At 55.2% G+C, this 27,028-nt stretch overlaps 1 protein-coding gene across 1 annotated transcript in view; it reads left to right on the forward strand.

Annotated features, from left to right (window-relative positions):
- The window catches only part of GNB1L (G protein subunit beta 1 like), a 67,091-nt gene extending 40,641 nt beyond the window's left edge, over window positions 1-26,450 (forward strand). The window contains exons 5-8 of the mRNA XM_030815855.1: window positions 1,918-2,080; window positions 7,542-7,640; window positions 12,108-12,323; window positions 25,902-26,450. Coding sequence (XP_030671715.1) covers window positions 1,918-2,080; window positions 7,542-7,640; window positions 12,108-12,323; window positions 25,902-26,153 — 730 coding nt within the window. The 3' untranslated portion in view covers window positions 26,154-26,450. The remainder of the gene's footprint in view (window positions 1-1,917; window positions 2,081-7,541; window positions 7,641-12,107; window positions 12,324-25,901) is intronic.
- Window positions 26,451-27,028: the final 578 nt, after the last annotated feature.

Consider the following 27,028-nt stretch of genomic DNA (forward strand, 5'->3'; position numbering starts at 1 on the left):
CCACTGCAGTAATTACTAACCTCTGGGGAGTGTAGTCACAGCTACTCAGGAGGCTGAGACGGGAGGATCGTTTAAGCCAAGGAGTTTGAGACCAGCCTGGGCAACATGTTGAGACCCTTACCCTTTTGCTGCTGATTTTAGCATCCATCTGTGGACTCTGCCTGCACCTGTTATTACTGGGGTATTCTCGTTTCCCTCATCCCTCCCAGCCATGGCAGATTTCTACTTTAATTGGAATATAGGAAGCTGGAAGGAAGGTTTATTCCTTCTTTCTGATACATAATAAACATTCACTCATGAGGATGGGCTCATGCAGATTTACTTCTTTCTTTGGGCTAAAATCTAATACCACCATGATTTATTTGATTTCTCAGATTGTTCCAGCTTCAGAGCCCGTGTCCTTCTGACATCCCCGAACCTTTTTTATTTTTATTTTTTGAGACAGGGTCTCCTGGAGCGCAGTCACTCGATCATGGCTCACTGCAGCTTCCACCTCCCAGGCTCGAGCCATCCTCCCGCCTAAGCCTCCTGAGTAGCTGGGACTACAGGCACGCACCACCATGCCTGGCCAATTTTTGTGTCTTTTGTAGAAACAGGGGTCTCACTATTTTGCCCAGGCTGATCTGGAAGTCCTGGGCTCAAGCAATCCTCCTGCCTTGGCCACCCAAAGCGCTGGGATTATAGGTGTGAGCCACCGCACCCAGTCTTTATTTTTATTTATTTATTGAGACAGAGTCTTGCTTTGTCACCCAGGCTGGAGTGCAACGGTGCTATCTCGGCTCACCACAACCTCCGCCTCCCGGGTTCAAACAGTTCTCATGCCTCAGCCTCCCAAGTAGCTGGGATTACAGGCGAGCGCCACCACACCCAGCTGATTTTTTTGTGTTTTTAGTAGAGATGGGGTTTCACCATGTTGCCCAGGCTGGTCTTGAACTCCTGACCTCTCAGGTTATCCGCCTGCCTCGGCCTCCCACAGTGCTGAGTACAGGCGTTGAGCCACTGCACCCAGCCTTATTTTATTTTTGAATCATTTCTCACTGCCTGGCACTACAGGATGCTTGAGAGTCATCTTGGTTTTCCTCCACTCCACCCTAGACTCAGCCATTTCTCCAGAGCCCTGGTTCCTGTTTTTGGAGAACAGGATAAGAAACCAAGACCTGGGGTTAGGTGTGGTCATTGCTTCTAGGTGTTCTCAGTGGACAGCACTGGGAGACGCCTGGGTGCCCGCTGACCTGTGCTTACACACCCGTCTGTACTCATTTCTGTGTGCATCTGCCCAAACACTTGTTGCTCGTATTGACTTTACAATTCTAATTCGACTCCGCCGGCCCATCTCTCCCATGTGCCTCTTTGTCACATCTCCCTGTGGTGAGACCCTGTGGTGAGAGGATTCAGAACTGTAACCTGCACCCCTCTGAGAAACTAATTCACCCACTGGAACAGTTTCTGCACAGTTATTTTTGTCTTTAACCTCATAAGCATCTAGTCATGAGCACTACCCCAAAACACCTCAGGTTGGCTCCCCTCTGTTCTCCCCCTCGTCACAGTCTGCAGTCCTTCCTGGGGTCCTGGCACCCTGGGTGTTTGCTGGTTGTAGGGTGCACACAGTGAAGTTTGCTCTCTGTGCTGTGCAGCACTGCAGGGTTGGTGTCCCCCACCCCAGGGCCACGCTGGGCAGCCGTCAGTCCACAGCCTTGGTCCACTGCATGTCCTGGCCTCGGGCACTTTGGTGCTGGCTCATGTGTCAATGCCAGAGTGGTGAGGCCCTTCCTCAGCTGAGGCTCCCAACCTGCGATGATCCAAGCTCATGGCACCTGCTCTCTGGAAACGTGGCTTTGCCTTCCTTCCACCACAGGGGCCACAGGAGCTGACACTTGTCAAGGGGAGTCTCAGGCCTGTCTCCTCTTTGTCTGGCAGTCAGGGCCGGGACCTGAAGCTGTGCCTGTGGGACCTGGCGGAGGGCAGGAACGCTGTCGTGGACTCCGTGTGCTTGGAGAGTGTGGGCTTCTGCCGGAGCAGCATCCTGGCCGGGGGCCAGCCACGCTGGACGCTTGCTGTGCCAGGGAAGGGCAGCGACGAGGTGAGAGCCAGCCCGCCTGAGGCCCCATGTTCTCCAAACAGCTGTGCTCATCCTCTGCACTTGGTTAGGAGGCACCTGCACCCACCCACAGGACTCCATGGAGCCACCCACCCAACGGCAGCTCCAGCAGCCAGGGCTGATGCACAGCCGGCTAGGCCTGGGCCTGTCCCCTTGGGGTGGCCTTGCTGATGAGCCATCCTCCTAGGGCAGTGGGAGAATCAGGAGGCGTTGGGGGAGGGGCCGGTGTTTTGGAGGCCTGGGCACCCAGCATGGTTCTGCACATGGAGGACAGCGGCGTGGGATGGCCAAGCATGGAGGCCCGAGGCCGGCAGGAACGGCAGGGGAGAGACTGCTCGGGCCCTGAGGACCTTAGACCCAAGTGGGAGGAACGCTCTGGGGCAGCTGGCAGGAGGCAGTGGGAGAGAGAGACCAAGGCCCTGGTGAAGTTGGAGGCCTGGGGAGGGCTGAGCCAGGGCAGCAGGGAGGGTGGTATCTCAGGGCACAGAACCAGGGCTGGGATGGGTGGGTGCCGGCACAAGGTGGTGATCACAGTCCCCAGGGGAAAGGTGAGCTAGGGAACACCCAGGGGGCTGCGGAGATCACCAAGCAGGGAGGTCACTGTTAGGTGGAGCTTAGGCCAGAATGACCAGAGGTGTTGGTAACACAGGACTGGCCCAGCTGGACAGTGGTATCCACACCCCCAGTGGCACAGGAGGCAGGGTCTGCCAAGGGACGGGTGCCCAAGATGTGCGGGAAGGGTGTCATAGTGGAGGAGGGTGTGGCTGGAGGCTCAGCTCTTGGGGGAGCTGAAGGGAAATCAGAGAAGAGCCCGTGAATGGCGACTGTCCCGCCTGGTGAGTGGGGCATGGTGGCCGAGGGTGGGGCATGGGGAGGACATGCCATGGAGTAGGGGGCGCACACGTGGGGGCTACTGTCTATGCCCACTGCCGAGTCCTCCCCATTCGCTGTGCCCCGACAGTCTTTGGGGCTGGTACTGGGCAGGACGGCCCCCACGCACAGCTGGGCTTGGCCTCTGCCCAAGGAGAGTTGTTCTGTCTTCAGGCAGATCCAGTACAGAAATAATGAGATAGGAACAGGCATTTATTTGTTCATTGCATTTAAATAACCAATTAGGAGCTACATACACTTTTCTTGCCAATCTGCCAAAAACCTGTTACAAGTTGTATTTATGTGAGAAAGAGGGGCGTGCTTCCTCCCCTGGGACCCAAGGTCTACAGACCCACAGGAATGCCGCAGGAGTTTGAGTCAGCTCTTCCCTTGGCCTGCTGTCCTCCATGCGCTGGTCTCAGGCTGCCAGCCAGCACTCGGTCAGCCTGCGCTGCCCCCGGCCACACGTCCGCTGTGCTCAAGGCTGTCTAACTCTCCTCCTGGTTTTTGGCTCTCCCCGTGGGGCAGCATTTGTCTTTTCCTGGGGCAGCCTGTCTGGGGACCTCGCACATCCTGGGAAAACAGTTGCTTTCCACATTCCCACCTGGAATCTGTCAGACTGGGCGGGAGAAAGCCTCGCTGGCCTGCACCCAGACAACGCCCAGGGAGCCGCACTCCCACCCTACTCGGCCGGATGGGTGGCCACACTTGCCCAAACCTAACATTTTTCCTTCTGGAAACAACAGTTGCAGTCAGGTGCCAGGCGGAAAGCTCATGGGTGTCTGTAGGAGGCTCCAAGTACAGGCGCAGGCAGGGGCGGCCCCGGGCTGAGGACCCAGGCCAGGTGGACGTGGTGTGTACCTCTGGTGCTCAGGCCCAGGGCTCACCACTCCCCTGCACCCAGGATGTGGTTCAAGGTGCCGCCACCCCCGCTCCCTCCTGCAGCCTCCAGAGTGGGGCATCAGGGCTGCCCTGGGTTCTGCCCTCACCGCGCCCCTCCTCCCCCCATCTTTTGCCCCTGCCCTCACTGGCCTGCTCAAGTCCTTTGCCCTTGATGTCCCCTCATTGTCCCCAGAGGGGTCTTTTTGAACCCAAATTGAGACAGGCCCTCCCTGGTTGGGGACTGTGTATGGCCGTGTAGGCTGTGTAGCCAGTGCCTGCCTCCTCCGCGCCCTCCCCACCCCACAGAGGCACAGGTGTGCTCAGGGCAGCTCCTCCCGCCCCTGGCTCAAGTCTTCTACCTCCCCACCCCATTAACTGCTGGAACTAGCCCATCCTTCTAATATAGCGACAAGAGGAACAGATCTTATTTTAAGAAATCTGGCACAGAGGAGTGCAAAAAGTAGGAAATCATAGTCCCAGCTACTGAGGAGGCCGAAGTAGGAGGAACCCAAGAGTTCGAGACCAGCCTGGGCAACACAGTGAGACTCCATCTCTGCAAAAAGTTACCTGGGCCTGGTGGCTGCACACCTGTAGTCCCAGCTACTGGGGAGGCTGAGGTGGGAGGGTTACTTGAGCTCAGGAGTTCAAGGCTGCAGTGAGCTGTGATGGCACCAGCCTGGGTGACAGAGTGAGACTCTGACTTTAAAACAAAACAAAACTTCTCAATTTAATATGGGGAAAACAGGTCGTGAAACGGGAAAAGTTCCCTTATCCCCTCCCAGGGCGTGCAATGGAGGCGTGTTTCGCTTCCTCGGTGCCCCACTGCTCAGACCTCTAGGGGAGCATACAGACAGGCAGGCTGTGAGGCTCCGACCCCACGGCAGTGTCTAGGGGTGAATGTTTACAGCTGAAGCCCCAATGGGTGTGTGTTACAGGGTGCTCTTTTAGTTTAGCTGTCCACAGGTGGCTTGTATTAGTCAGCTCAATTAGACCCTTGCCTTATTGCAAGGACAGAGGGCTTTCAGTATCCTGGGGTTCTTGCCTGGGTGTACCGGAAGAATTGGATCACACGTGGGCTTGGAGAATGAGGGCAAGGTTTTATTGAGTGGAAGTAGCTCTCAGCAGATGAGGGAGCCAGAAGGGAGATGGTTTTCCCCTGGAGTCAGGCCACTGGGTGGCCTGGGCTCTCCTCCAACTGCCCGGCCAGATTCCACCTCGTTCCGCTGGTCGATGGCCTGCCAGCATGCCAGCCTCTGTCGGTGTGCTCTTCCGCTGCCGTGCTCCCCTCAATGTCCTCTCAACGTCTAGCCGCTTGTGTCTCTGCTTGCTAGGGTCTTGGGGGTTTTTATAGGCACAGAATGGGGGCATGGTGAGCCAGGGTGGTCTTGGGAAATGCAGCATTTGGGTGCAAAGGCAGGAGTGCCTGTCCTCACCTAGGTCTGTAGGCACAGGCCCGGGGGTGGAGCCCTTGCCAGGGGACTTCCCTTCCCAGCACTTCCCTGACCCTCTCCCGTATCATTTGGAAATGTGGGGAGTGAGCCACACAGTGTGGTCTACACCCTCCCAGACCCTCCCCACAGCCTGACAGTGGCTCTCACAGACCCTTCCTAAAAACAGCAAAGGGACAATGGTGGCAACACCCAATGACAGCTTGCCACTGCTCCCTTAGCTGGGATCACGGAGGTGGCACATGGGTCATAACTCTGGCCCCTGCAGGCCGCCCTGGTGCCTCTAGCTCTTCACTCAGTGGCCATGCTGATCCTAAGAGGAGAAACCCTGTCCTGGCGTTGCTGTTACTTGCAGAAGACAAAGAACGGCTAAGCCCGCCCCAGCTTCTCCTGGGTTCGCCACGTTCTTCTGTGCCAGGCTCAGTGGCACCTCGTCTTGGTTTTCGGATGTCAATGTTCCTGTATTTCCATGTTGCTAGAGCTTCTCCTTGAGCGATTTTTCCGCAAGGAATCCTTGGTGTCCACGGAGACCTCTGTTTTACCCTCTTGCTTACCATTTTGGCCAGCTTTGGAGTTGAGGCTTGACAACCTTCCCCAGAGCTCGCAGGCCTGGTCTCACCGTCACTGAGCCTCTTGGTTCCTGACTGTAATCACCTCTCCCATTACTGAGTTCTTTTTTGCCCTCTTCATTATGTTGCTCTGTTTGTTCCCCGGGGGCCTCTTTCGTCAGATGGTTGGCTCCCCCTGAGGCCCCTGGTTTCTGGGCTTGATGGGCAGGAGCCTCTGTTTGTGTGTGCAGGTGTGTATATGTTACCCATGCATGTGTGTGTGCATGCATTTGTGTGGGGCCTAGATCTGTGAGCCATCCCTGGTGCCGAGTGGGGCTGAAGCCCTGTGTTGGAGGCTGAGCTCCTGGTGCTGAGTGGAGCAGAAGCCCTGCTGGCAGAGGCTGAGCTGCTGTGGCGGCCCCTGGCAAGAGCAGCCTGCCCAGGAAGCGCCATGGCCCTGGTCCGCATACTGGAGGTGGGCACCTCAGCAGGACTCTGTAGCTGGAAGGACCGGGCTGTGGGCCTGGCTCTCTGCCCTGCCCGGAGGTGACCTCAGCACACCCCCAGCATGCCTGTGGCAGATCTGGGATTCAGACTTGGGGTCCCAGGCCTGTTCTGTGTGGGCTAGTGAGGGCAGCAAGCTTCTCACCCACACAGGCACAGGCCCCTAAGACACGATCCCTCTGCCTGGCTCAGGAGAATAGAGGGGACAGAGACCACTGGACCAACTGGTATGAGTTCTGCCTACTCAGAGCCCCTAGCCTCGGGGGCTCGGACTCCTTGTGTGTAAACTGGGTGATGCCCCATGTATGCCAGGCTCTGTCCAAGGTGGCTGTGCGTTGATGTTATTGCCGTGTTATCGGTAGCTCATTCCAAGTGGTTCCTATGTAAAACGGGCACCAGGATGGAGAAGCAGACAGAGGAGAGAGAATCAGCGGGCTCTGTCAGGGGCTGCTGAGCTGCTCTCGCTCATACCTGGGAAAGTTCAGGGCTGGCTGAGCCTCCCTAGTTCCCAGAGCGAGGGCAGAGGGTGCAGGTGGACCTGGATTCGAGCAGAACAACCTGGCAGTCTGCTGCTTGTGGCCTCGGCCATCCCCTGACCTGGCTGTTCAGGAGATGTGTGACCAGCGAGCCTATACCCCACAAGCCGGCACGGCACATCTCGCAGCCCAGGTGTAGGAGGGCCCTGGCCTGTGTTCAGGGGACCTGGAATGCAGCCTCGATGCACAGGGCACACCGGGGTGCTAGGGGAGCCAGATTTCCCGGCTGCCCTCAGAGGACGCACATCACATTCATTTCTCAAGTGGGTGGCAAATCCCTAGGTGCTCCTGGGCGAGTCTTAGAACCATGGCTATGCCTGAGATCACTCACAGTGGTTCGTATGTAAAGCCTGCACCAGGAAGGACAGAGAATTGGCGGACTCTGTCAGGGGCCAGTGAACCAGCCTCCTGCTCAGCCTGTACGGTAACGTGGGGAAAGGACAGGGCAGCTGCCAGGCAGTGACCTGGGAACAGTGCGAGTGTTTTGCAAGGGCCCATGCAGCCTAATTAGGAGCCTGGGCTCCCAGGTGCCCATGGGGAGGGGAGCAGACAGAAACTCACAGCAGCCCTGGCTAATCGCCTTAAGAGTCTCTTGTTTGTATAGCGCAGACTCGACTTGGCGACGGCCCAAATCAACTTGTTTTCTTACTGTCAGGTTCAGATTCTGGAGATGCCATCCAAGACGTCAGTGTGCGCCCTGAAGCCGAAGGCAGATGCCAAGCTGGGCATGCCCATGTGCCTGCGGCTGTGGCAGGTAAGGCCCCGCGTGCACCAGCCACGCCCTGCCGGCCACGCCCACGGCCATGAGTCATGCTCCATTCAGGATCTGATTTATCGTCAAGCCACTCAGGCAACACCCCACCCCCCTGCCGTAGGGAACCTGTGCAGCTGCCTCAGTGTCCCCACGGCCCTCTGCTTCCCGCTGCTGCAAGGGGCCTCCTGTCAGCGCCCCAGGAGAGACCTGGCTTCAGTCAGCAGCAGTGGCAGCAGGTCCTCATCTTTTGCAGGCTCTGGTGGGCTCACCCCGCAGCTCGTGGTGCCCTCCAGTGAGCAGTGAGGAGGGGACAGTGGGGTCTGCCAGCGCCTCAGTACTTGGGCCCTGCTTAGGGCAGGATGGGCCACGCTGACTAACTGCAGCAAGCCTGCACGGCCCACGCTTTGCTTGGGATTAATTTTTGTTACTTCTTTGCCTCTTAGAGGCAGGAGTGGACTTAACACAATGACATTCCCTGAGGCCACATTTGGAATTTCTGATCCATGAACATTTCCTTCCTTCTCAACTGTTCTTTGTGGTTAGACAGGGTTGGAAGGCATCAGCCGGGGCCCAGGTTGGGGTTGCTGGGAGGGACTCTTCTGGGCCAGCTGCCTCCATGCAGCACAGCTTCCTCGAGGCCAGCCTCCTCCCTCATCACCCTCCAAGCCAGTACTGGCTCAAGGTGTAGCTGCCCTCCTCTGGGCCGCTCATGTCCAGGGCTGCAGAGCAAGTGGTCCCGTGCATTCACTTGCAAAGAGCCCCTCAGCCCTGAGCTGCCTCAGAAGCCCATGGTAAGGGGTCACCAGCAGCACCCTTCCCAGGGCCCTAAGTCATGCCAGGCACCCTCCTTTTCTATTTTATTTATTTATTTATTTATTTTTGTGATGGAGTCTCGCTCTGTCACCCAGGCTGGAGCGCAGTGGCGTGATCTCTGCTCACTGCAAGCTCCGCTTCCTGGGTTCACGCCATTCTCCTGCCTCAGCCTCCCGAGTAGCTGAGACTGCAGGCACACGCCACCACGCCTGGCTAATTTTTTGTATTTTTAGTAGAGACGGGGTTTCACTGTGTCAGCCAGGATGGTCTCGATCTCCTGACCTCGTGATCCGCCTGCCTCAGCCTCCCAAAGTGCTGGGATTACAGGCATGAGCCACCGCGCCCGGCCCAGGCACCCTCCTTTTCTGTTCAGCTCTGAGAACTGCCCTGGGCTGGGCCTTTACCAGGAGGTGACTCTGGCTCACTGCCTCTTTGACCTCCTCACAAGAGCGAGACTGGACGGGCCTGTGCAGTTTGTGGGCATCTGCGTGCCCTGCAAGGCCCACCAGGATGGGCACCCCCAGAGGCCCTGCCCCCAGCTTTTCTGTCTCTCTACGTGACCAGAAAGTGGGCACCCCTTACTGCAGTCAGCTTCCCCCTGTGGTTTCTTGACTGAGAAGGTTCATTTGGAATTTGGGGTCTCCTGTGGGCTGATCCTGTGGTGCTGCTTCTGTGGCTGTGGCCTTTTGGGGAGAAGCCCTCACAGGAGGCAGGGTGGCTTCCGGGAGGCTCACCTGAGATGATGAAACTCGGCGCCAGCAGGTTCACAGCCGGGCCACAGGGACTGCAGCGGAGCCTGGGTCATTGGCCTCCATGTGCCCAGACAAGGCTCCTCCAAGGGCTTGACAGGGGTTCCGCTGGAAGGAAAAACGCCCCCCAAGGCTGCAACCCCACAGGCAGTGGGCAGGGCATCCAGGTCCTGGGGAAGGGTGTCCTAGTCTGCACGGTTCCTGTTCCACCCCTTGGGAAACGTGGGTCATTGCACAATCATGTAAAATTCCAACAGAAAAATGCATAGAAAGGGATGTACAAACTTGTTAAGGTAATTAATGTAGTTGACAGAGGACAAATCGTGTTTCTGTTGGTGATGGAGATCCAGCGTGAAGCATTCCGCTAAGAAAAGCCGACATTAACTGCACATGTTCCCTTTTCCATCCCCGAGCCTGAGGGTCGGGTTATAATTTGTCAATCCAGTTGTGGCACAGTGGCTTGAATTGCTTTTTTTTTTTTTTTTTTTTTTTTTTCTGAAACACTGAGGGTTTTCTTTTTTGGGGGGCAATCACATTTTTATTTTTTATTTATTTAAAATTTTTTTTAAATTTTTAATTTTTAGTATATTCTTATTTTGCTCCTCTAAGCAGCTGACCTGCAACATAAGAATAATTGTTATTAATATATAAAAGGTCAGGACCTACGTCAAGCCTGAGGCAGTCACTGGCACAGCCCTCAGGGCAGGGGCCCCACCAGCCAGCCCTGCCCTGCTTCTTGGGGTGTGGTGCGTGGAGGGCTTCCCATAGCCCCCCACCTGCTGTGTCCCTCTGGGGCTGCCAGTCAATGGGAGGGGCAGAATGAGGCCTGGCCTCCAGGTCTCATCTGCGGGCAGGGAGTGGGCAGAGAAGAACAGGTCCAGGAGACTTCAGATCCTCTCCCCTGCAGAGGTCAAGCAGCATCAAGGCTGTGGGCACCGAAGTGCTCCAGCCACAAGAGGACTGCCTGGCCTGTGGTGTCTGTCACTGGGGGGCTGCAGGGACCAGGGGCAAAGCAGGGGCTGGCAACCACAGGGCAAGCCCTCCAGGCCAGGTTGGCTTCTGCTCCGGCCACCCTGTGGCACCACAACAGGCGGGTCAGTCACACACACTGTCCCTGCGTTGGCCATGGCATCTGAACTCAGAGGCATTGGCTTCACACAGGTGCTAGGCTCTGAGACTGCCAGAAGGACATCGGTGACGAGAGCAGCCTCAGGCAGTCTCAGCTCCGGCAGTGGAGGAAAGTGCCGGGGAGGAGGGTGGCACAGGCTGGGAACAGGTGCCACCACAGAGCGCTGCCTGAGGGGAGTGGGTCCAATGGGGAGAGTCCTTGGAGTCAGCTTCTGGGGCTGGCCTGCATTCCTGGTTGGGATGCAGGGTGTTCCCTGCTGCTCTCGCCTGGCCCTCACCCACTGTGAGTTCAGACACACCACTTACCAGGGGGAGGCCCTTCGAGGGAGCCAGGGCCGCCTGCAAGGAGCTTCTGTGCAGAGGGCATGGCACCCATGTCGGGAAGGAAAGTACTGTGGGTCCCTGCACGCCTCATTTCCCAGCAGGTGATCTGAAAGGTGCCAACATGGAGCTCCTCCCAGGGATGAAACAGCACACACAGCAGCGTGGCTAGAGCTTCTGCAGGGAGGGGCAGGGCGCTGAGTACACTCGGGGCCCTGGGGCAGCCCTGCTTCCCAGGGACAATGTGGACTCTGGCAGCGGGGCATGACTTGGGACAAGGCCTGGGAGGAGGTGCCTCGGGAGAAGACGCACTAACCGCCACTCGCCTCCTCCCGGAGCCTCACGCTTCTTAGTTTCGTCTGTGTGAACTCTGTTATTAGAGCCCAGTGGTTTTACAAGTCTTTTCCAGGGACATGTATGAGGACCACTGGACCAGCTCTGGCCTCGGGTTCACATGCCCACGTCCTGTAGGGCACAGTGAGTGTCCTTCTGTCCCTGGCATGGCCATCCCCTCCAGGTCAGGGCAGTTGGCCTCGGGCTCTGGGCCTGGCTCCCCCGGTTCCCATCACCAGCCTTCTGATGCAGAGAGCCCTGGTCCTTGTGGTGATTGAGGACTCAGCATCCCTTAGTTAGGCACACGCCCTGGTGCCTTCTGGCTCCCCCAGGTCTCCTTGCTCAGCCATGCCAGGTTTCTCTGGGCTGTCATTCTTGGTGCCGGGGACTGACGGCTGTGTCCCTGGGGTGATGCGGAATCCTGCAGCGCTCTCCTCCTGCAATTATTCCAGAGGCTTAACAAACGAGGTGTCTGCCCAGGGCTTGGAGCCCTCTGACCCGCGCCCTCATTCATCAAAAGAGCTCGGGCGGCTCGCGCCAGGCTTCAGGGGCGGGGGCTTTGGCAGCCACGTTGACAAAGCACAGAGAGTTCATTTTTTTATGGAGATGGAGCTCACGGTTTCTTCTGGCTGGTGGCTCTAGGCAGGTGACCAGCCCCAGTGAGCGGTGGCCACACATCTTAGGCCTGGGGAAAGGAGGCAGGAGGACAGGTCCCTGCGCATGGGAGAGGTGGAGAGGGTCGGCAGCACTCACAGTGGCTGGTGGGTGCCCAGCATCACCCCTTTGGGCAGAACCTGGGGTGGGCACATGCAGGTTGCAGGGCTGGTGAGAAGTGGTACAGCAGTGGGAGGCCTCTGGCTTGGCTCTGTGCCCTCTGCCCCTATGTCCTCGGGGTGCCCTAAGGGCAGCCGTGCCAGTCCCATGCTGACAGCATCAGCCATCCAGGGGCTGTGTGGGAGGGCACTGGCGGTGCAGAGCTTCTGAGCTGTGGCAGCCACGTGGAAGACATGGGAAACAGCCCCGGCCAGCAGGAGGGGCAGGAGATTTCCAGAGCCCCTTCTCCCCCGAAACTCACTGGAGTCAGGGTCCTTCCAGGAGCTAACTGCTCTGCTGTTCCCTGCAGGCCAACTGCAGCCCCCGCCCACTCCTTCTGGCCGGTTATGAGGATGGATCGGTGGCCCTGTGGGACGTCTCTGAGCAGAAGGTGTGCAGCCGCATCGCCTGCCATGAGGAGCCCGTCATGGACCTTGACTTTGACTCCCAGAAGGCCAGGGGCATCTCAGGCTCCGCGGGGAAGGCGCTGGCTGTCTGGAGCCTGGACGGGCAGCAGGCCCTGCAGGTCAGTGCGCCAGGCCCCGGGCCTCATTTATCCTGCTCTGCACTAACAGTCTGATAGGCTGAAACAATATTTAGGCATGAAGAGGAGTTGTTGCAGATCCCTGGCTAATTAATCACTTGGAGGTGGGTGCAGGGGGGCTGTCCATGGCTGGCGCAGGAAGAAGGGGGCGTGGGCGCTGGCAGACCGTTCACATGGTTTGGGTTTCGCCCAGACCTCGGGTTCATGCCGTCACATCTTGTCCATCTAGAGAAAGGCACGCAGAGTCCGGGAATACTCAAACCCCTTTGTGAAAACTCAGAGGAATTTGGTCAGTAAGGAACTGATTAATCAAAAAAAAAAACCAGTGTGGAAAACTGCGAGGAGCTGCGGCCCCCGTGGTGGTCTGGAGCTGGCCCGAGGGAGGCCATTGCTCACGGGCAGCAGGAAAGCCCAGCAGGAAGGCTGGGAGGCCTCAGGGCCGCCTGGCAGTTGCTGAAGATCTTCCCATGGTGCCCCCTGGGCTCTCCTGGCTGGCATGGCTTGAGGGGCACCGTGGTGTCCCTGTCTGGGCCTGTGGCTCCAGGGTGGCCTGGCTTACACGTGGCCCCGTTTGGGATGGGAGGGATCAGGTCAGGCTGGTGGGGGCAAGGGGAGCCTCCTGTCCAGGTCTCACTCTGGTGCAGGTCTCAGGGGCTGCAGAGACCATGGGGAATGAGGTGCTGGGTGTGGCCTGGGTACATCCTGGCTTCTGGGGGGTGGACAAGGAGCCCCCATTCACCAGAAGTCTTGGAAGCCTAAGACTTACCCATAGCCAGCGAGTGGTCAGATTGCCCAGTCTAGTGGGTGAAGGGCCTTCAGGGGGAGCTGCATGTCCTGTGAGGTGGCTACTGGCAGAAGCAGCAGCAGCTCCCAACCTCACCAAGGACAGAGCCCGGGGCTGCCCTTCTCTGTGGGGCTGTGGTCCAGGCTGTCTGTACGACAGGAGGCCACAGAGAGGGCATCCCTCGGGCCCCCCAGGCAGGGCAGCCTTGCCAGCAGCCCCAGCAAGCCTGCTGCGCCTAATGCTTGCCCAGCCCTGGCCCCTGTGGGGTGGGGAGGGCTCACCTTGGGTCCGTCAGGCCCACCCCTGAGTGGGCACCACCAGAGTCTTTGAAGCACATGGTAGAGCTGTGGAAGGACGTGCCCTGGTGAGACCAGGATACACAGAGGGGCGGGGTTCTGTGAGCGGCCCCAGTGCCCTGCGGGCATCACCAACCTGTGCGGGCACATGGTAGACTTGCAGGAGAGCTGTGTCCATCCATTACCCATCCATCAGCTGTCCTGGGGGTGGGGGCACAAGGCCCTGATGTAAGCGGCAGAGCTTCTCATGTCTCCCCGGGAGGAAGGGTCTCCTAAGGCTTAGCAGGCCTGGGTGGTGGGTGGATGTGTCATCATCATGATGCCCATTCTTAGCAGCTACAAGCTGAGCTGCTCTGGGTGCTGGGAGGCTGAGCCACTCTGGGTGCTGGGTCTGCATGTCTGGAAGGGGCATCTCCCTCGCACTCCCTCAAGCCTGGCAGGGATCCTGCAGGGCTGCCCCCATGGGATCCAGTGTTCACTTGGCACTGGCTTGTCCTTCACTAGCCTGACAGCAAAGGGCTGAAGACCCAGGCAGCTTCCCTGAGAGCCCCCAGAGGGCTCTTCTCTGCAGTCCCCACCTCTGTGCCCAGGACCCTGGGAAGGGGCCCTCCTGCCGTCCTGGCCCAGATCTGCCGCGTCTCTCCTGGCATGTTTGGGAAACAGCTGCTGGAACTTAAGACTGTAATTTATGGGGCATGTTCCAGTCCAGAGATGAACTTGACCGGATTGATGAATTGAAAGGTTAAAGCAAAAGGGGGACCAGGTATTAATGAATTGAAAAGTGAGAGCAGAAGGGAGAACCAGGAACTGAAGTGGTTGGCGTGGCTGTGGCGTGCTGGGCAGGGCATCGGCCTGTGGTGCTGGGCAGGGCATCGCCCGTGGTGCACATTGAAGGAGAGGCACTTCCCCTGCTAAGCCCTGTGTTGCATGGGCCAGGAGGAGGTCTGGGAGGGGACAGGCGACTCCAGGGATGGGACAGCGAGCTGGAGAGGCTGACGCGCCACCCTCTGCCCAATGTCACATCTTAATGTTGATCCTAGAGGCCCTGGAGATTGCAGGTTCTGTAAAGCCTGTGCCTCAGGGAAAGCCTCTGGGGACGCTTTCGGAGGTGAGCTGCCTGAGAGCATTCTTGCCGCCCGGGAGCAAGCAAGGTGACCGAAGGTCCTCAGCACCCACAGGTGTCCTCACCCACCGCCTGCACTGTGACTCCTCGGCCAAGAGCCACGTGAGCGCGGCTGTGTGTCCCTCGCATCCTCCTGCCAAAGCCTCTGATGAGCCCAGATCAGTCTCCCGCCGGCGGGTGCTGGGAGCGGAGACGCGAATGAGGTTCCCGGAGCAGAGCGTGGGTAATCGGAACCAGATGGTGGCCTCGCTGCGCCACGCATTCCTGGCACCTGAGGTCATGCGCTACGAGAGCCACTGGTGGCCAGAGATCCTTCCTAGAAGGCCCAGGTCCAGGCTGGGGCTTGGCCAGGGGCCGCGGTGGTGACGAGGAGGCTGCCCACGTCAGGATGCCACCTGAGGGTGCCTCGGGGGCAAGTGGTGACTGGAGCCCTGAGCCTGCCTTGCTGAGGTGGCTTTCCCACGAGCTGTCGCAGTTAGAGCCTGCGTTGTCATCAGATACAGGTGGTACGCAGGCCCTCTCCCTCCCACATTTTAGGGTAGCGCCCACAGCCTTGAAGTGGGGACTGATTTACAGCCAGCCATATTCTTAGGCCTTTAAGTAATAATGAGGCTCCCCCACCCCAGGCAGCCCTGGCCTGGGAAGTGGACCAAACGTGGCTCTCCCACGAGACACGGCCAGGTGTCCCAGCTGCGCTCCCATCTGCACAGCAGTGGTGGCTGCTATGCCGTCTGCCAGAGGCTTCCCTTTAGAAGGCAGTAGCAGAGCTGCTGGGCAGCCAGGAGGGAGGCCAAAGGGCCCTGGGTCAGCTCCCCGTGCATCGCATCAGGAGGAGAGGCTTGTGCAGGGCGTGGGCATGGTTCTGTCTGCCATCAGGAGCACGGTAGTGCAGGGCCCTGGCTGCCGTCACTGCAGGGCCAGGACCAGTCCTCCTCTTCTTCAGGAACACAGGGCTGGAGCAGGCCCTAGTCTTTCTCCAGGAGGCCCCACCAGGCTTCCCACATCGTCCTCATTTCCTGCGGGAAGCTGGTCCTTGAACCTGGTTTTCTTTACCTTGATGCTGTCACTGCTTTCTGAGAATGGCTGAGGTGGGTGTGGGGTCACTCCTGTCCCTGCAGGCAGTGGCCGCCTGGCTGGTGGGTAGGCACAGCCAGGCTGCTGGGCAGGAGCTGGGCAGGAGGAACGGGGCATCTCAGCCTCCCACAGGTGAAGACCCCTGGTCAGGACTTCTGTGGAAACCTCCCCACACACCTGTGGCTCCAGGCATTTGGCAGCTCTTTTCTCCCTGGGAAGGACCTGCCAGCAAATTCCTATCAAGAGGGCCCTGAGCAGGCCCCAGTGGCTTCCAGTGAGGCCCATGGCATGGGGCCTGGTGTTCCCTCTCTACCACTGACTTAGGGCAGAGGTCACAGGAGAGAAATGGATGACAGTGACGATGGCATCAAATCAGCCTCCTGTTCTTCCCAGCCGCCAGTTCCTTCCCTGGGCCACTGTGTTCTGGTCCCTGAGAGCTGGGGAGGGGATCCTGGGTCTGCAAGCATAGGCAGCCAACCCCACATGCATGACATGTACATGCCAGCATCCCCTCACGGCCCTGCGCAGCAGGTGCTGGCCTTGATGGCCCCTCAGCCGGGTCACAGGGAGCCAAGTGGGGAGGCAGGGGCTGGTGTGGAGGGAGGGGAGGCAGCGCCAAGGCCGGGTGCTCTGGACACTGAGGCCAGCCTGGGCTTGCGGTTGCCAACCAATGGCTGTGTGTCGTGCTGCAGCACGTTCAGCTGCTTGTGTGTGCACAGGCAGGATACCACCGAGACCCCCAGAGCCAAAGTCTGCCAGGCAAGAGAGGTAGAGGACAGGCAGAGCGTCTGGGATGTGCTGGGACTGTGTTGGTTACAGTGCGTGGTGGGAGGGGAGGGGCCATGAGAGGGGTCAGGGCTGCAGGCCTTGGTAAGTCCATGAACCAGGGGGCCCCGGGCCCTGGAGAGGCCTTGAAAGGGCAGGATGATGGGCTTGCAGGGGCTTGGCCTTGAGAGACAAGCTGGTGTTGAGGTAGGAGGGCAAGGTGGCTGAGGGCATGGCAAGGCGCTGACCTCACTGGCCAGGAGCCTAGAGCAGTGTCGGGGGCGCAGGTGGTGGTATCCCAGCCCGGGCTGAGGGCTGCACTGGCTGTGGGTTGTTTGGTGGCATCTCCTTGCCAGGCGAGGCTCCTCCCACCCCTCCTGGGGAAAGAATCTGGGTCTTGAATGGGTGCCCGATGTCACCAAATGACTTCACTGCATCTCTCCGACTCATACAGGTTTTCTTCTTGAATCTGTTCATTGCATTGTTGGAGTTTTCTTAAACATTAAAACAACTAAAATCCTCAGTATGTCCCTGAATCTCAGGGAAAAGTCTTGAAATCACCGCCTGTGCCCCGCCCCCAATGTGTGACATGTGCTCCACCCACTCTGCTGGGCTGGGCCAGAACTGCCCAGGGCCACAGACGGACCTGGGCCTCCCTCTCCCACCACCTGCCTAGTGACAGGAGCCCCAGGCTCAGGGAGCTGGTGGGGAGCGTCCCCTCTTCTCCTGACGGATGGACACGTTTGGATGGTGGAGGTGGGGGGTCGTGAGTGACTGTAGGTTGGTCTTCGCCTGCACCATTACTGGGCAGTTATTTTCTCTGCCCGGGTTGTTTTCTTTGTGGACTAATTTAGGTTTCCTGATTTGGGGAATTTTTCTAGGAATTTGTCTGTGGGCATACAAATCCTCAAGGTTGTATTCCTAGTGACCTTTTTTGGACTGCTTGTGATGATTGTTTAAATTTCTGCTGCATTCAAAGCTCCGTCCCTGCTTTATTCCTGATCAGTCTTGTATGTGTTTGTCCTTGAGCATTTCTATCTTTCTGTTCATTGTTTCTGTCCTTGCCATGCTCTCCCTCCATCCCATGTCCTCTGGGTTGCATCTGCTGCCCTGCCTGGGGTCAGGTGCACAGCCCATCGGCACTCAGCCTTCCCTTGCCAGCCCCACATGGAGCCTGTTTCCACAGGTGACTGTCCAGCTGGGCTCCCTGGTGCAAGAAGACATTGTCTTCCTCCCCTCACTTCCAGGCAGACCCCATTTTTATTATTTTTTTTCCATATTCCTCATTTGACACAAAGACCCCATTTTTATTTGTTCTCTGGCTGCTGAGTTAATTAGAATGTTTTTATGGTTCTGAATGTTTGATTTATTTCCCCCAGTTATTTTTTAGTTTTCAATTTCTAACTTAATTAACATTGTGGTCTGGGAACAAGGTCTGAATGATATCAGTTCTTTGAAATGCAGGGCCGTCCAGTTTTCATAAGTATTGCACATGTGTCAGGGAGGCAGTGCTGGTTGTCAGATGCCCCGCTGCACACGTGAGCGCCAGGCCCGTGTGTCCACTGATTCTTAGGCCTTTAAGTCATCCTGCAGGTGACCAGGGTCCCCAGCAGGCGCAGAGAGGCCTGTCCTGTTCCCTTTTTCTGGGGGCCTGTCTGTGTTTGCTTTATGCACTTTGAAGCTGGCCTAGGAACATGCCAGTTTAAAATGGTGATTTCCTGGTGAATGAGGTCTTTTCTTCATTCCCCCTCATCATCTCTAGAAAGGACATTTGCCCCAAAGCCTATTTTTCCAACTATTAATATGGCTCAGTCCAGGTTTCTTTTGGTCACTACTTCCCTTTATAGCCTTTACATTTTAATCATTTTACCTCCAACCTTCCTGGCCCTCCAGGTGTAGACACATCTCTTATGGAACCAGTTCTCACATCGATGATTGCATTTCATGTGTGAGCGTTGCCCTGGGCGTTCTTACATCTCAAGACCTCCTTCTGGAAGCCAAAAAGCGCATCCTTTAGGGATTCCTCGGGCAGGGGCCTCTTGGTGGCTGTGCTGGTGGCCTCTGATGCACGGGCCTGGATGCCGAGGGACCGTTCTCTGAGCAGCAGCAGCTGCTGGGCCATGGGTCTAGGTCCTGCCACTTCCCTGGGCTGCTGAGAATTCAACTCCCAGCCTAGCTACCTTCCGTGTGACTCAGTCCCATAAGCTTTGACTTACTGTGTCTTCATTTTCATTCAGTTCAGAATATTGTGATTTCCTCTTTGATCCGTAGGTTCCTTGGGGGGGTGTGTTATTTAATTTCCAAATATTCGTTGATTTTGTAGCTATATCTTTAATCTAGCTTAATTCTGTTGTCAGTGAATGCACGCAGTGCAATTGCAGTTTAGAAATTTATGGAGGCTTGCTTTTGGCCCAGCACATGGCGTGTCTCGGGGAGTGCACCACATGGACTTGAAAGGAGCGTGTGTTCCGCAGTTGTGGGGTGGAGCCTTCCGTCAGCCTGACCCAGGTCAGTGGACGTGGTTCCAGTCTTTAATATCCTTACCGATCTTTTGGTCTAGTTTCTTTTTTACCAGTTATGCAGAGAAGGCTCTTAAAATCTTTAACTGTGATTGCAAACGTGCCTGTTTCTTTGTCTCTGCCAGTTTTGCTTCCTGAGCTTTGAAGCTCTGGGGCTGAGTGTGGGTGTACAGGCCCTGAGATGTCACCTTGTCTTGGTGCAGAGCCTTTTTCTCGGCACAAACTGTCCCTTGTCTCTTGTAATGCTCTTTGTCTTGAAGTTGGCTTTGTCTACTACACAGTAGCATCGACTTTCTTAGGTTTGCCCTTTGCATTTTTCTCCTTGCTTCTACTTTCAACCTGTCCTGACCTCTTGATATTTAAAAAGCATCTTTTGGCTGGGCGCGGTGGCTCATGCTTGTAATCCCAGCACTTTGGGAGGCCGAGGCGGGCGGATCACGAGGTCAGGAGATCGAGACCACGGTGAAACCCCGTCTCTAATAAGAATACAAAAAATTAGCCGGGCGTGGTGGCGGGCGCCTGTAGTCCCAGCTACTCGGAGAGGCTGAGGCAGGAGAATGGCGTGAACCCAGGAGGCGGAGCTTGCAGCAAGCCGAGATTGCGCCACTGCACTCCAGCCTGGGCGACAGAGCAAGACTCCGTCTCAAAAAAAAAAGCATCTTTTATTTTATTTTATTTTATTTTATTTTTTTGAGACGGAGTCTCACTCTGTCACCAGGCTGGAGTGCAATGGTGTGATCTTGGCTCACTGCAACCTCCGCCTCCCAGGTTCAGGTGATTCTCCTGCCTCAGCCTCTTAAGTAGCTGGGATTACAGGCACACGCTTACCACACCTGGCTAATTTTTGTATTTTTAGTAGAGACAGGGTTTCACTATGTTGGCCAGGATAGTCTCGATCTCTTGACCTCGTGATCCTTCTGCCTCGGCCTCTCAATAAAAAGCATCTTTAGCAGACAGGTGTGTCTTGCTTTGTGATGCTTTCTGACAATCTCTGCCTTTTAACTGGTGCATTTAGTCTCTTTGCATTCACTGTAATTATTGACATGTCTGGGATTAAGTCTAACATCTCTATACTTATTTTCTACTTGTCACTTCCATTTTTGGCCACTTTTCCTCCTTTCCTACCTTCTTTTGTGGTAATCAAATATTTATTTATTTATTTATTTAATTTAATTTTATTTTTTTGAGACGGAGTCTTGCTCTGTCGCCCAGGCTGGAGTGCAGTGGCGCAATCTCGGCTCACTGCAAGCTCCGCCTCCCAGGTTCACGCCATTCTCCTGCCTCAGCCTCTCCGAGTAGCTGGGACTACAGGCACCCGCCACCACGCCCAGCTAATTTTTTGTATTTTTAGTAGAGACGGGGTTTCACCGTAGACTCGATCTCCTGGCCTCATGATCCGCCCACCTCGGCCTCCCAAAGTGCTGGGATTACAAGCGTGAGCCACCGCGCCCGGCCTCAAATATTTGTTTTTTAGTATTCTGTTTTGTTTCCTCTCTTGGCTTCTTAGCTAGACCTCTTGCCACTTTTGTTCCTAAGTGGTTGCACTCCAAGAGTATGCAGCCTTCTCAAAGTCTCCTTAGAATCAGTGTTGTTCACATCCCACCTCACAAACATGATGACATTGTGCTGGTGCAATCCCTTCTACTCACCCTTTTAGTCTTTCTGTGACTGTTGTGATCTACTTGACATCTACACACATTCAAAACTGCACCTTACGATATTAGTTTCCCTTTTCTTTGAGGCAAGGTCTTGCTCTGTCACCCAGGCTGGGGTGCGGTGGTGCAATCACAGCTCACTGCACCCTCAAACCCCTGCCTCAGCCTCCCGAGTAGTTGGGACTACAGGCACCTATCACCATGCCTGGATAAGTTTTTGTAGAGCTAGGGTCTCACTATGTTGCCCAGGCTGGCCTTGAACTCCTAGGTTCAAACAATCTCACATGCTGGGATTAAAGGCATGAGCCACTGCATCTGGCCAGTTTTCCTTTAAATCATCAGTTTAAAAAAAAACTTACAAGAAATACAAAACATAACATGTTACATTTACTCACCCCTTTGCCATTTCTGGTGCTCACCGTATAGACCCAAGTATCTTACATTTTTTTGTAGTGCAATTCTGCTGGCAAAAAGTTCTCTAGCTTTTGTTTATCTAAAAAATGTCTTTATCACCCTTATTTTTACAGAATCCTGGCTATGGAATTTAGGAATGATAGTTTTATTTTTCTTCATGCCCTGTAAAGATGTTGTTCCATTGTTTCTGATGAGAACTCATGATATCCTATCATTCCCATGCATGGAATATGTCTTGCTCCATGGCTGCTTTCAAGATTTTTTTTTATCTGTGGTTTTCGGTAGTTTGACTATCATGTGCCTAGATAGATTTTTCTTCTTGTCCTGATTGGGTTCTGCTGAGCTTTTCATCTATATATTCGTGTTTCCCATTAAAATTGGGAAATATCCAGCCACTGTTTTTTCTTGACCATTTTCACTTTCTCCTCCTTCTGGGGCTTCTATGAGTTACCCAGTTTGATAGCGTCCCGTGGCCCCCTGAGGCTCTGTTTGTTTTGGTTCAGTCGTTTTTTCTCTCCTCTTCAGATTGGGCAATGTCTGTTGATCTGTCTTCTAGTTCACTGACTTTAAAAAATATATATTTCCAATCTACTGTTAAGCCTATTCAATACATTTTTCATTTCAGTATTGAGCTTTCCAGTTCTATATTTTCTATTATGACTCCTTTTTATAATTTCCATTTCTCTGCTAAGAGTTCCTATTTGCTCATTCAAGACAATTTTTTGGGTAATTATTTGAATACACTTTCCTTATTTTTTTTGAAGGAAAATTTGTATTATTTTAATTATTTTTATGTACAGAAAACTCAACAGTGTACATTTAACCCAGTTTAGTGGCAAGTTCTTTAGCCTTTGCCTTTTCGAGCTTGGCGATACAAGCCACAGACTTAGGACCCAGGACGTTGCCGCCCTTGACTATGGGTCATATATTCCTGCTTCTTAGCGTGTCTAGTAATTTGCTGTTTGTGTGCCAGACATAGTGAATGATACATGCTGAATCTCTGGGTTCTGTTATTTCGCTCTGAAGAGTGTTTGCTTTCATTCCAGCGTGGAATTCAGTTACTGACTGTTCACCTTGAGCTTGTGCAGGCTTGGCTTTTGGCTTTGTTAGGGCAGGTCTGTGGAAAGTCCACTCCCAGGCTTGTTAAGTGGGGTGGAACTCAAATTCCAAACTCTGCGTCTCCTGCAGACCTCGTCAGGGCTTGGTTTCTAGTTTTGTTCTGGTAGATCTAGGGTAGGCCATACTGTAAGATAGAATCCTATTCCTGAAGTGAAGCCATTCTGGTAGCTCAGCTGGTGTCAGGCTGTCACACAGTCTTCACACTCAGGGTAACTGGACCCCCGGCACTGTTGACCTCTTGAACTTGTTCTGTTTAACTGTGCAGCTCTGGTAAGCCCTGTGGAGTCCACCGTGAGCATGCGCAGTCCAGCCCTCACACAAGACTCATAGGGACCCCTCAGACAATCTTCAGCTCCCTCTGTCCCTTTGCCTTGCCCCGTGGATTTCAGCCCTCTGGCTGCTGCAGATTATGATCTCTGCCTCCTCAGCTTAATGTGACCACTATGTTCTGCCTGGACTTCATGCTCATAGCATTGTCTCCAGGCAGAGAGCTGTGGGGGCATTTGGGAGGCCCACCTCATCAGCTGCCCTTCTCTGCCTAGTGTTTCCTGCCTGTAAACAGTTGCTTTGTGTATTTTGTCCACTTTTTATGGTTGTTTGCAGCAAAAGGACTAGTCTGGTACCAGTTTCTCAATTATAGACACTTTCCTATTGTTCTTGCTTTATGGATGATATGTCAGTTTACTGGCTAAACAGATATTTACAGTTATTTTGGGGGGTGGGGAGCACAAGGTCTTGCTCTGTCACCCAGGCTGGAGTGCAGTGGTGTGATCATAGCTCACTGCAGCCTCAAACTCTTGGGCTTAAGCAATCCTTCCACCTCAGCCTCCCAATAAACTGGGACTACAGGTGCATGCCAGCATGCATGGCTAATTAAAAATTTTTTTTTGTAAAGACAGGATCTCTATATGTTGCCCAGGCTGGTCTTGAACTCCTGGGCTCAGGCAGTCCTCCTGCCTTGGCCTCCCAAAGTGCTGGGATTATATGGCTCTTCACTGGGAATTGTACTCTTTATCATTGTTAAGTATTTTATATAATCTTACCTAATGCTTTGGCTCTGAATTCAAATGTTCCTATTATTCAGATTACCCTGTTCTTCTTATTTGTATTTTCCCAGTATATCTTTGCCAAGAGTTCCTTTGGAATCTCTGTTGTACATAGCATAGATTTGGATTTCACTTTGAAATTCAATCATAAACCTAGACTCAAATGATCTTCCAACCTCAACCTCCCAAGTAGCTGAGACTACACGACCATGCCTGGCTAATTTGTAATGTTTTTCAAAGACAGGGTCTCGCTCTGTTGCCCAGGCTGGAGTGCAGTGGTGTGATCTTAGCTTACTACAGCCTCAAACTCCCAGCCTCAAGCAATCCTCCTGTCTTTGCCTCCCAAGCAGCTGCGATTACAAGCATGAGCCACCACACTCAGCCTGTTGAGTATATTTAGATCTTTTTTTTTTTACTTTATGCAGCTATACAAGGAAACACAGGCACCTACAGTGAGGTGGGAGAGGAGAAGGAAATAATGCTATTTTTGTCATTACTTATGGTGGGGTGTTCTCAGATAATCTCTCGGGGACGAGGTTGACTATTATATCTTTGGCCCCAAAGGACAAAAGCTGAGCTAAATCAGTGAACTTAACAACCATCCCATCTCTCTCAGTGCCTCCCATATTTCTGTGAGTTATATAACCGGTTCCATAGCCATAATCCCCATATTGTCTTAGAGCTGATCCTATAGGCAAGTGGGTCCACTGCTCCCTGCCAGACCATCTGCTGCAGTTCTCCAGTTATCTCTTATGAGACTGGAGTTAATCTTCTAGTCCTTCAAGAACAGCTTATGGGTGCAGGATTCTCTGAGTTCTTACATGTTCAGAAATGTTGGTCTGTTGTTTTTATAGTTGAGCGACAGTTTGGCTGGATATAAAATACTTGGACCTCGCTTTCCTCCTCAGCCTTGCAGGCATCACTGTGTCATCCCTTGGCACCCATGTGGCTGTGGAACATTCTGAGGACGGCCTAAATGGCACCCTCATCATCAACATGGTCTTTTTGTCTGGCCACCAAAAGTGTTTTAGCTATGAAGTCTAATAATTTTATTAGAGTGTATCTTTTTTTTTTTTTTTTTTTTTTTTTTTTTGAGACAGGGTCTCACTCTGTCGCCCAGGCAGGAGTGCACTGGCATCATCTCAGCTCACGGCAGCCTCCATCTCCTGGGCTCAGGTGACCCTCCTCCCGAGTAGCTGGGATTACAGGAACATGCCACCACCCCCAACTAATTTTTAAAAAAATTCTTACAGAGATGGGGGTCTTGCTGTTTTACGCAGGCTGGTCTCAAACTCTTGGACTCAAGCAGTCCTCCCACCTCAGCCTCCCAAAGTGCTGGGATTACAGGCATGAGCCACCATGCCCAGCGCATTCTGCTCATTCTCCATCATTTCCGCCTTTTGTGTCTGGCTGTCCTGTTAGAGTCGCTGCTGCTGCTGCTGCTGATTCTTCTTCATTGCTTTGAGTTTTTCTTCCATTTCTCCCCTGCGCTCTGCCAGGTCAGCTTTCCTCCTCTGCATTCTGCTGCTTTGGGTTCTGGTTTTACAGAGGGGATGCAGAGCCAGAGCTTAATTCATTCAGTTTTCTTTTGTTAATTTATGACAGCACTGCTTGGTAACAGTTTCCATTGGCCTCTGCTGAATGTTGCCATTGTTTTTCCTGTTTCTTCTTCCTTTTTCCTTGTGCTATCTTTGCAGAGGTGTGTGATTCTCAACTGAGGGCAGCGTGGCCCCATCAGGAGGCCCTTAGAGAAAAGGGTGCTGATGGAAAGCTCGCAGTGCATGGGACTGGTGTGGAAGGAAGTGGCCCTTGTTGCTTGTCATCATGGTGGCAAAGTGCCTCTATCATTCAGCGTGTGGGCACAGAGGTGCCAAATGCCCTGCAGCACATGGGACAGCCCTGTGGAACCAAGAAGTGCGGTAGCCACAGAGGCAGCGCTAATCCTCTCACCCCTCAGCTCCCTACTCGCTGTAGGAGAAGAATGTCAGGGAGGGGTCAGGGCAGGAGGCTTCCTGTGCACCCAGCGCTGAGACGCTCGGCCCAGGAAGAGGCCAGCACCCCGACGGCCCCGTGCACATAGGACCTGCCTGTGTGGCTCCAAGTCTTGTGCAGTGCCCCATCCCCTCTCAGAACCCAGCCGGGGATGTTGCCCCCACCAGGCAAGGTGCACTGTGTGGCTCCTGCCACCTCCAGGGCGTCTCCCCCTCGTCCCCCCCTCATCCTGCCAACCCCCCACTGGGTCTCGCTCTTGGCAGCGCTCCCAGCGCTGTCGAGCTTGGGGGTTCACATACCTCATGGTTTTGCTGAGGATGGAGTTTGTATTTCTCACCCTCGTCAGCTTTGGGGTGGTTGTGAGGTTCTTCTGGGAGGAGTGCCAGCGTTCTGCTGCTGTCAAGCCCGGGATGTGGCCTCTCACTAGGCACTAGGGTGCAGTGGCTTCCCCAGGGTGAGAGGCCCCAGGACCCAGCCCCTCTCCTGCAGCTGGGACCTCCCTGTCTCTGCTGCTCTCTGACTGGGGAAGGAGTCGGTCAGAGCTGGTGTGAGGAGCAGCAGGTCAGGGCCGAAGACCACTCTGAGGGGAGGGCTGGAGTCCCCCATCATGGCCTTAGGAAGAGTGGGAGGTCAGCTGGGCGGGAGCATGTGGCCCTCACATCCCGGGCCTGTGGGCCTGCGTCTCTCCTGGTTCCAGCTGCAGGTGGGGCGCCAGGGGCAGCACTGCCTCGTGGGCTTAAGAAGTGGCCTAACGCCTCACCCCACTCCCACAGGTGCGTGGGACTCATGAACTCACCAATCCCGGGATCGCCGAAGTCACGATCCGGCCAGACCGCAAGATCCTGGCCACCGCAGGCTGGGACCACCGCATCCGCGTGTTCCACTGGCGGACGATGCAGCCGCTGGCCGTGCTGGCCTTCCACAGCGCCGCTGTCCAGTGTGTGGCCTTCACCGCCGATGGCTTGCTGGCCGCGGGCTCCAAGGATCAGCGGATCAGCCTCTGGTCACTCTACCCATGCGCATGACTCACCCACTCTCTTCCCGGGAGACAGGAGGGCGGGCAGGGAGGTGGGCATCAGGCCCCAGCCTTGACCTGAAACCTCGAGGGCCTCTGAGGACCAGCAAGTCACGGCCCAAGGACCATGGAGTCCCCGCTGTCTTCACGAGGTTGGTGTTTCCTTTTGTGGAGTGCCTCATCACAGGACGGTGACTCTGGGGGCCAGCCAGAGCCCTGGCCATCCAAGGCCTGCAGGAGACGTTGGCTTGGGCCTGCTGTGTTGCCAGCTGAGGGTATTTTATAATAAATTTCCATTGCCAAGTTGCTGGCTTGAGGTGGGAGCTCCCTGAGGAGGCCCTGGTCCCCCACTTAGCATCAGTGCCCTCAGACCCCCGCCAGGCAGGATGCTCAGCCCCACCCTCACACCTGCTGTTGAATGGGCCACCCCGAGTGTGGGTTTCCTGGGCCAGGCCTCAGGAGATGATAGGCCCCAACCACAGCTGCCTGTCGATGTCCACATGACCCCTCACCCCGAGGAGGCCAGGAGCTCCCAACACACAGGATGAGGCCAGGATCAGGATCAGGAATTAACTGAACTCCCTAAAGAGTGAAGCAGAGAAAGGTGCCTGTGAGGGATGGCAAGGGGGTGCTTGCAGCACACAGGGCCAGGCCAGATGTGGGATCCGGGAGGGCATGCCTGCCCAGAGAGGGTGCAGTGGGGAAGGCAAGCAGGGTGCGCCTCCAGGTGAGTGCTGGGCAGAAGGCACGAGAGCAGCGAGGGAGTGTGACAAGCACCGCCTCACAGTGGCCAAGGCCACAGTCACAGCTGCTGCTGCACACAGGGTGGCCCCCAGGGCACAACACAGCAAGAACAGGACTTAGCAGCCAGAGCCTCACACTGCA

The sequence above is a fragment of the Nomascus leucogenys genome, chromosome 7b (genome assembly GCF_006542625.1).
Source record: "Nomascus leucogenys isolate Asia chromosome 7b, Asia_NLE_v1, whole genome shotgun sequence".
NCBI lineage: Eukaryota > Metazoa > Chordata > Mammalia > Primates > Hylobatidae > Nomascus > Nomascus leucogenys.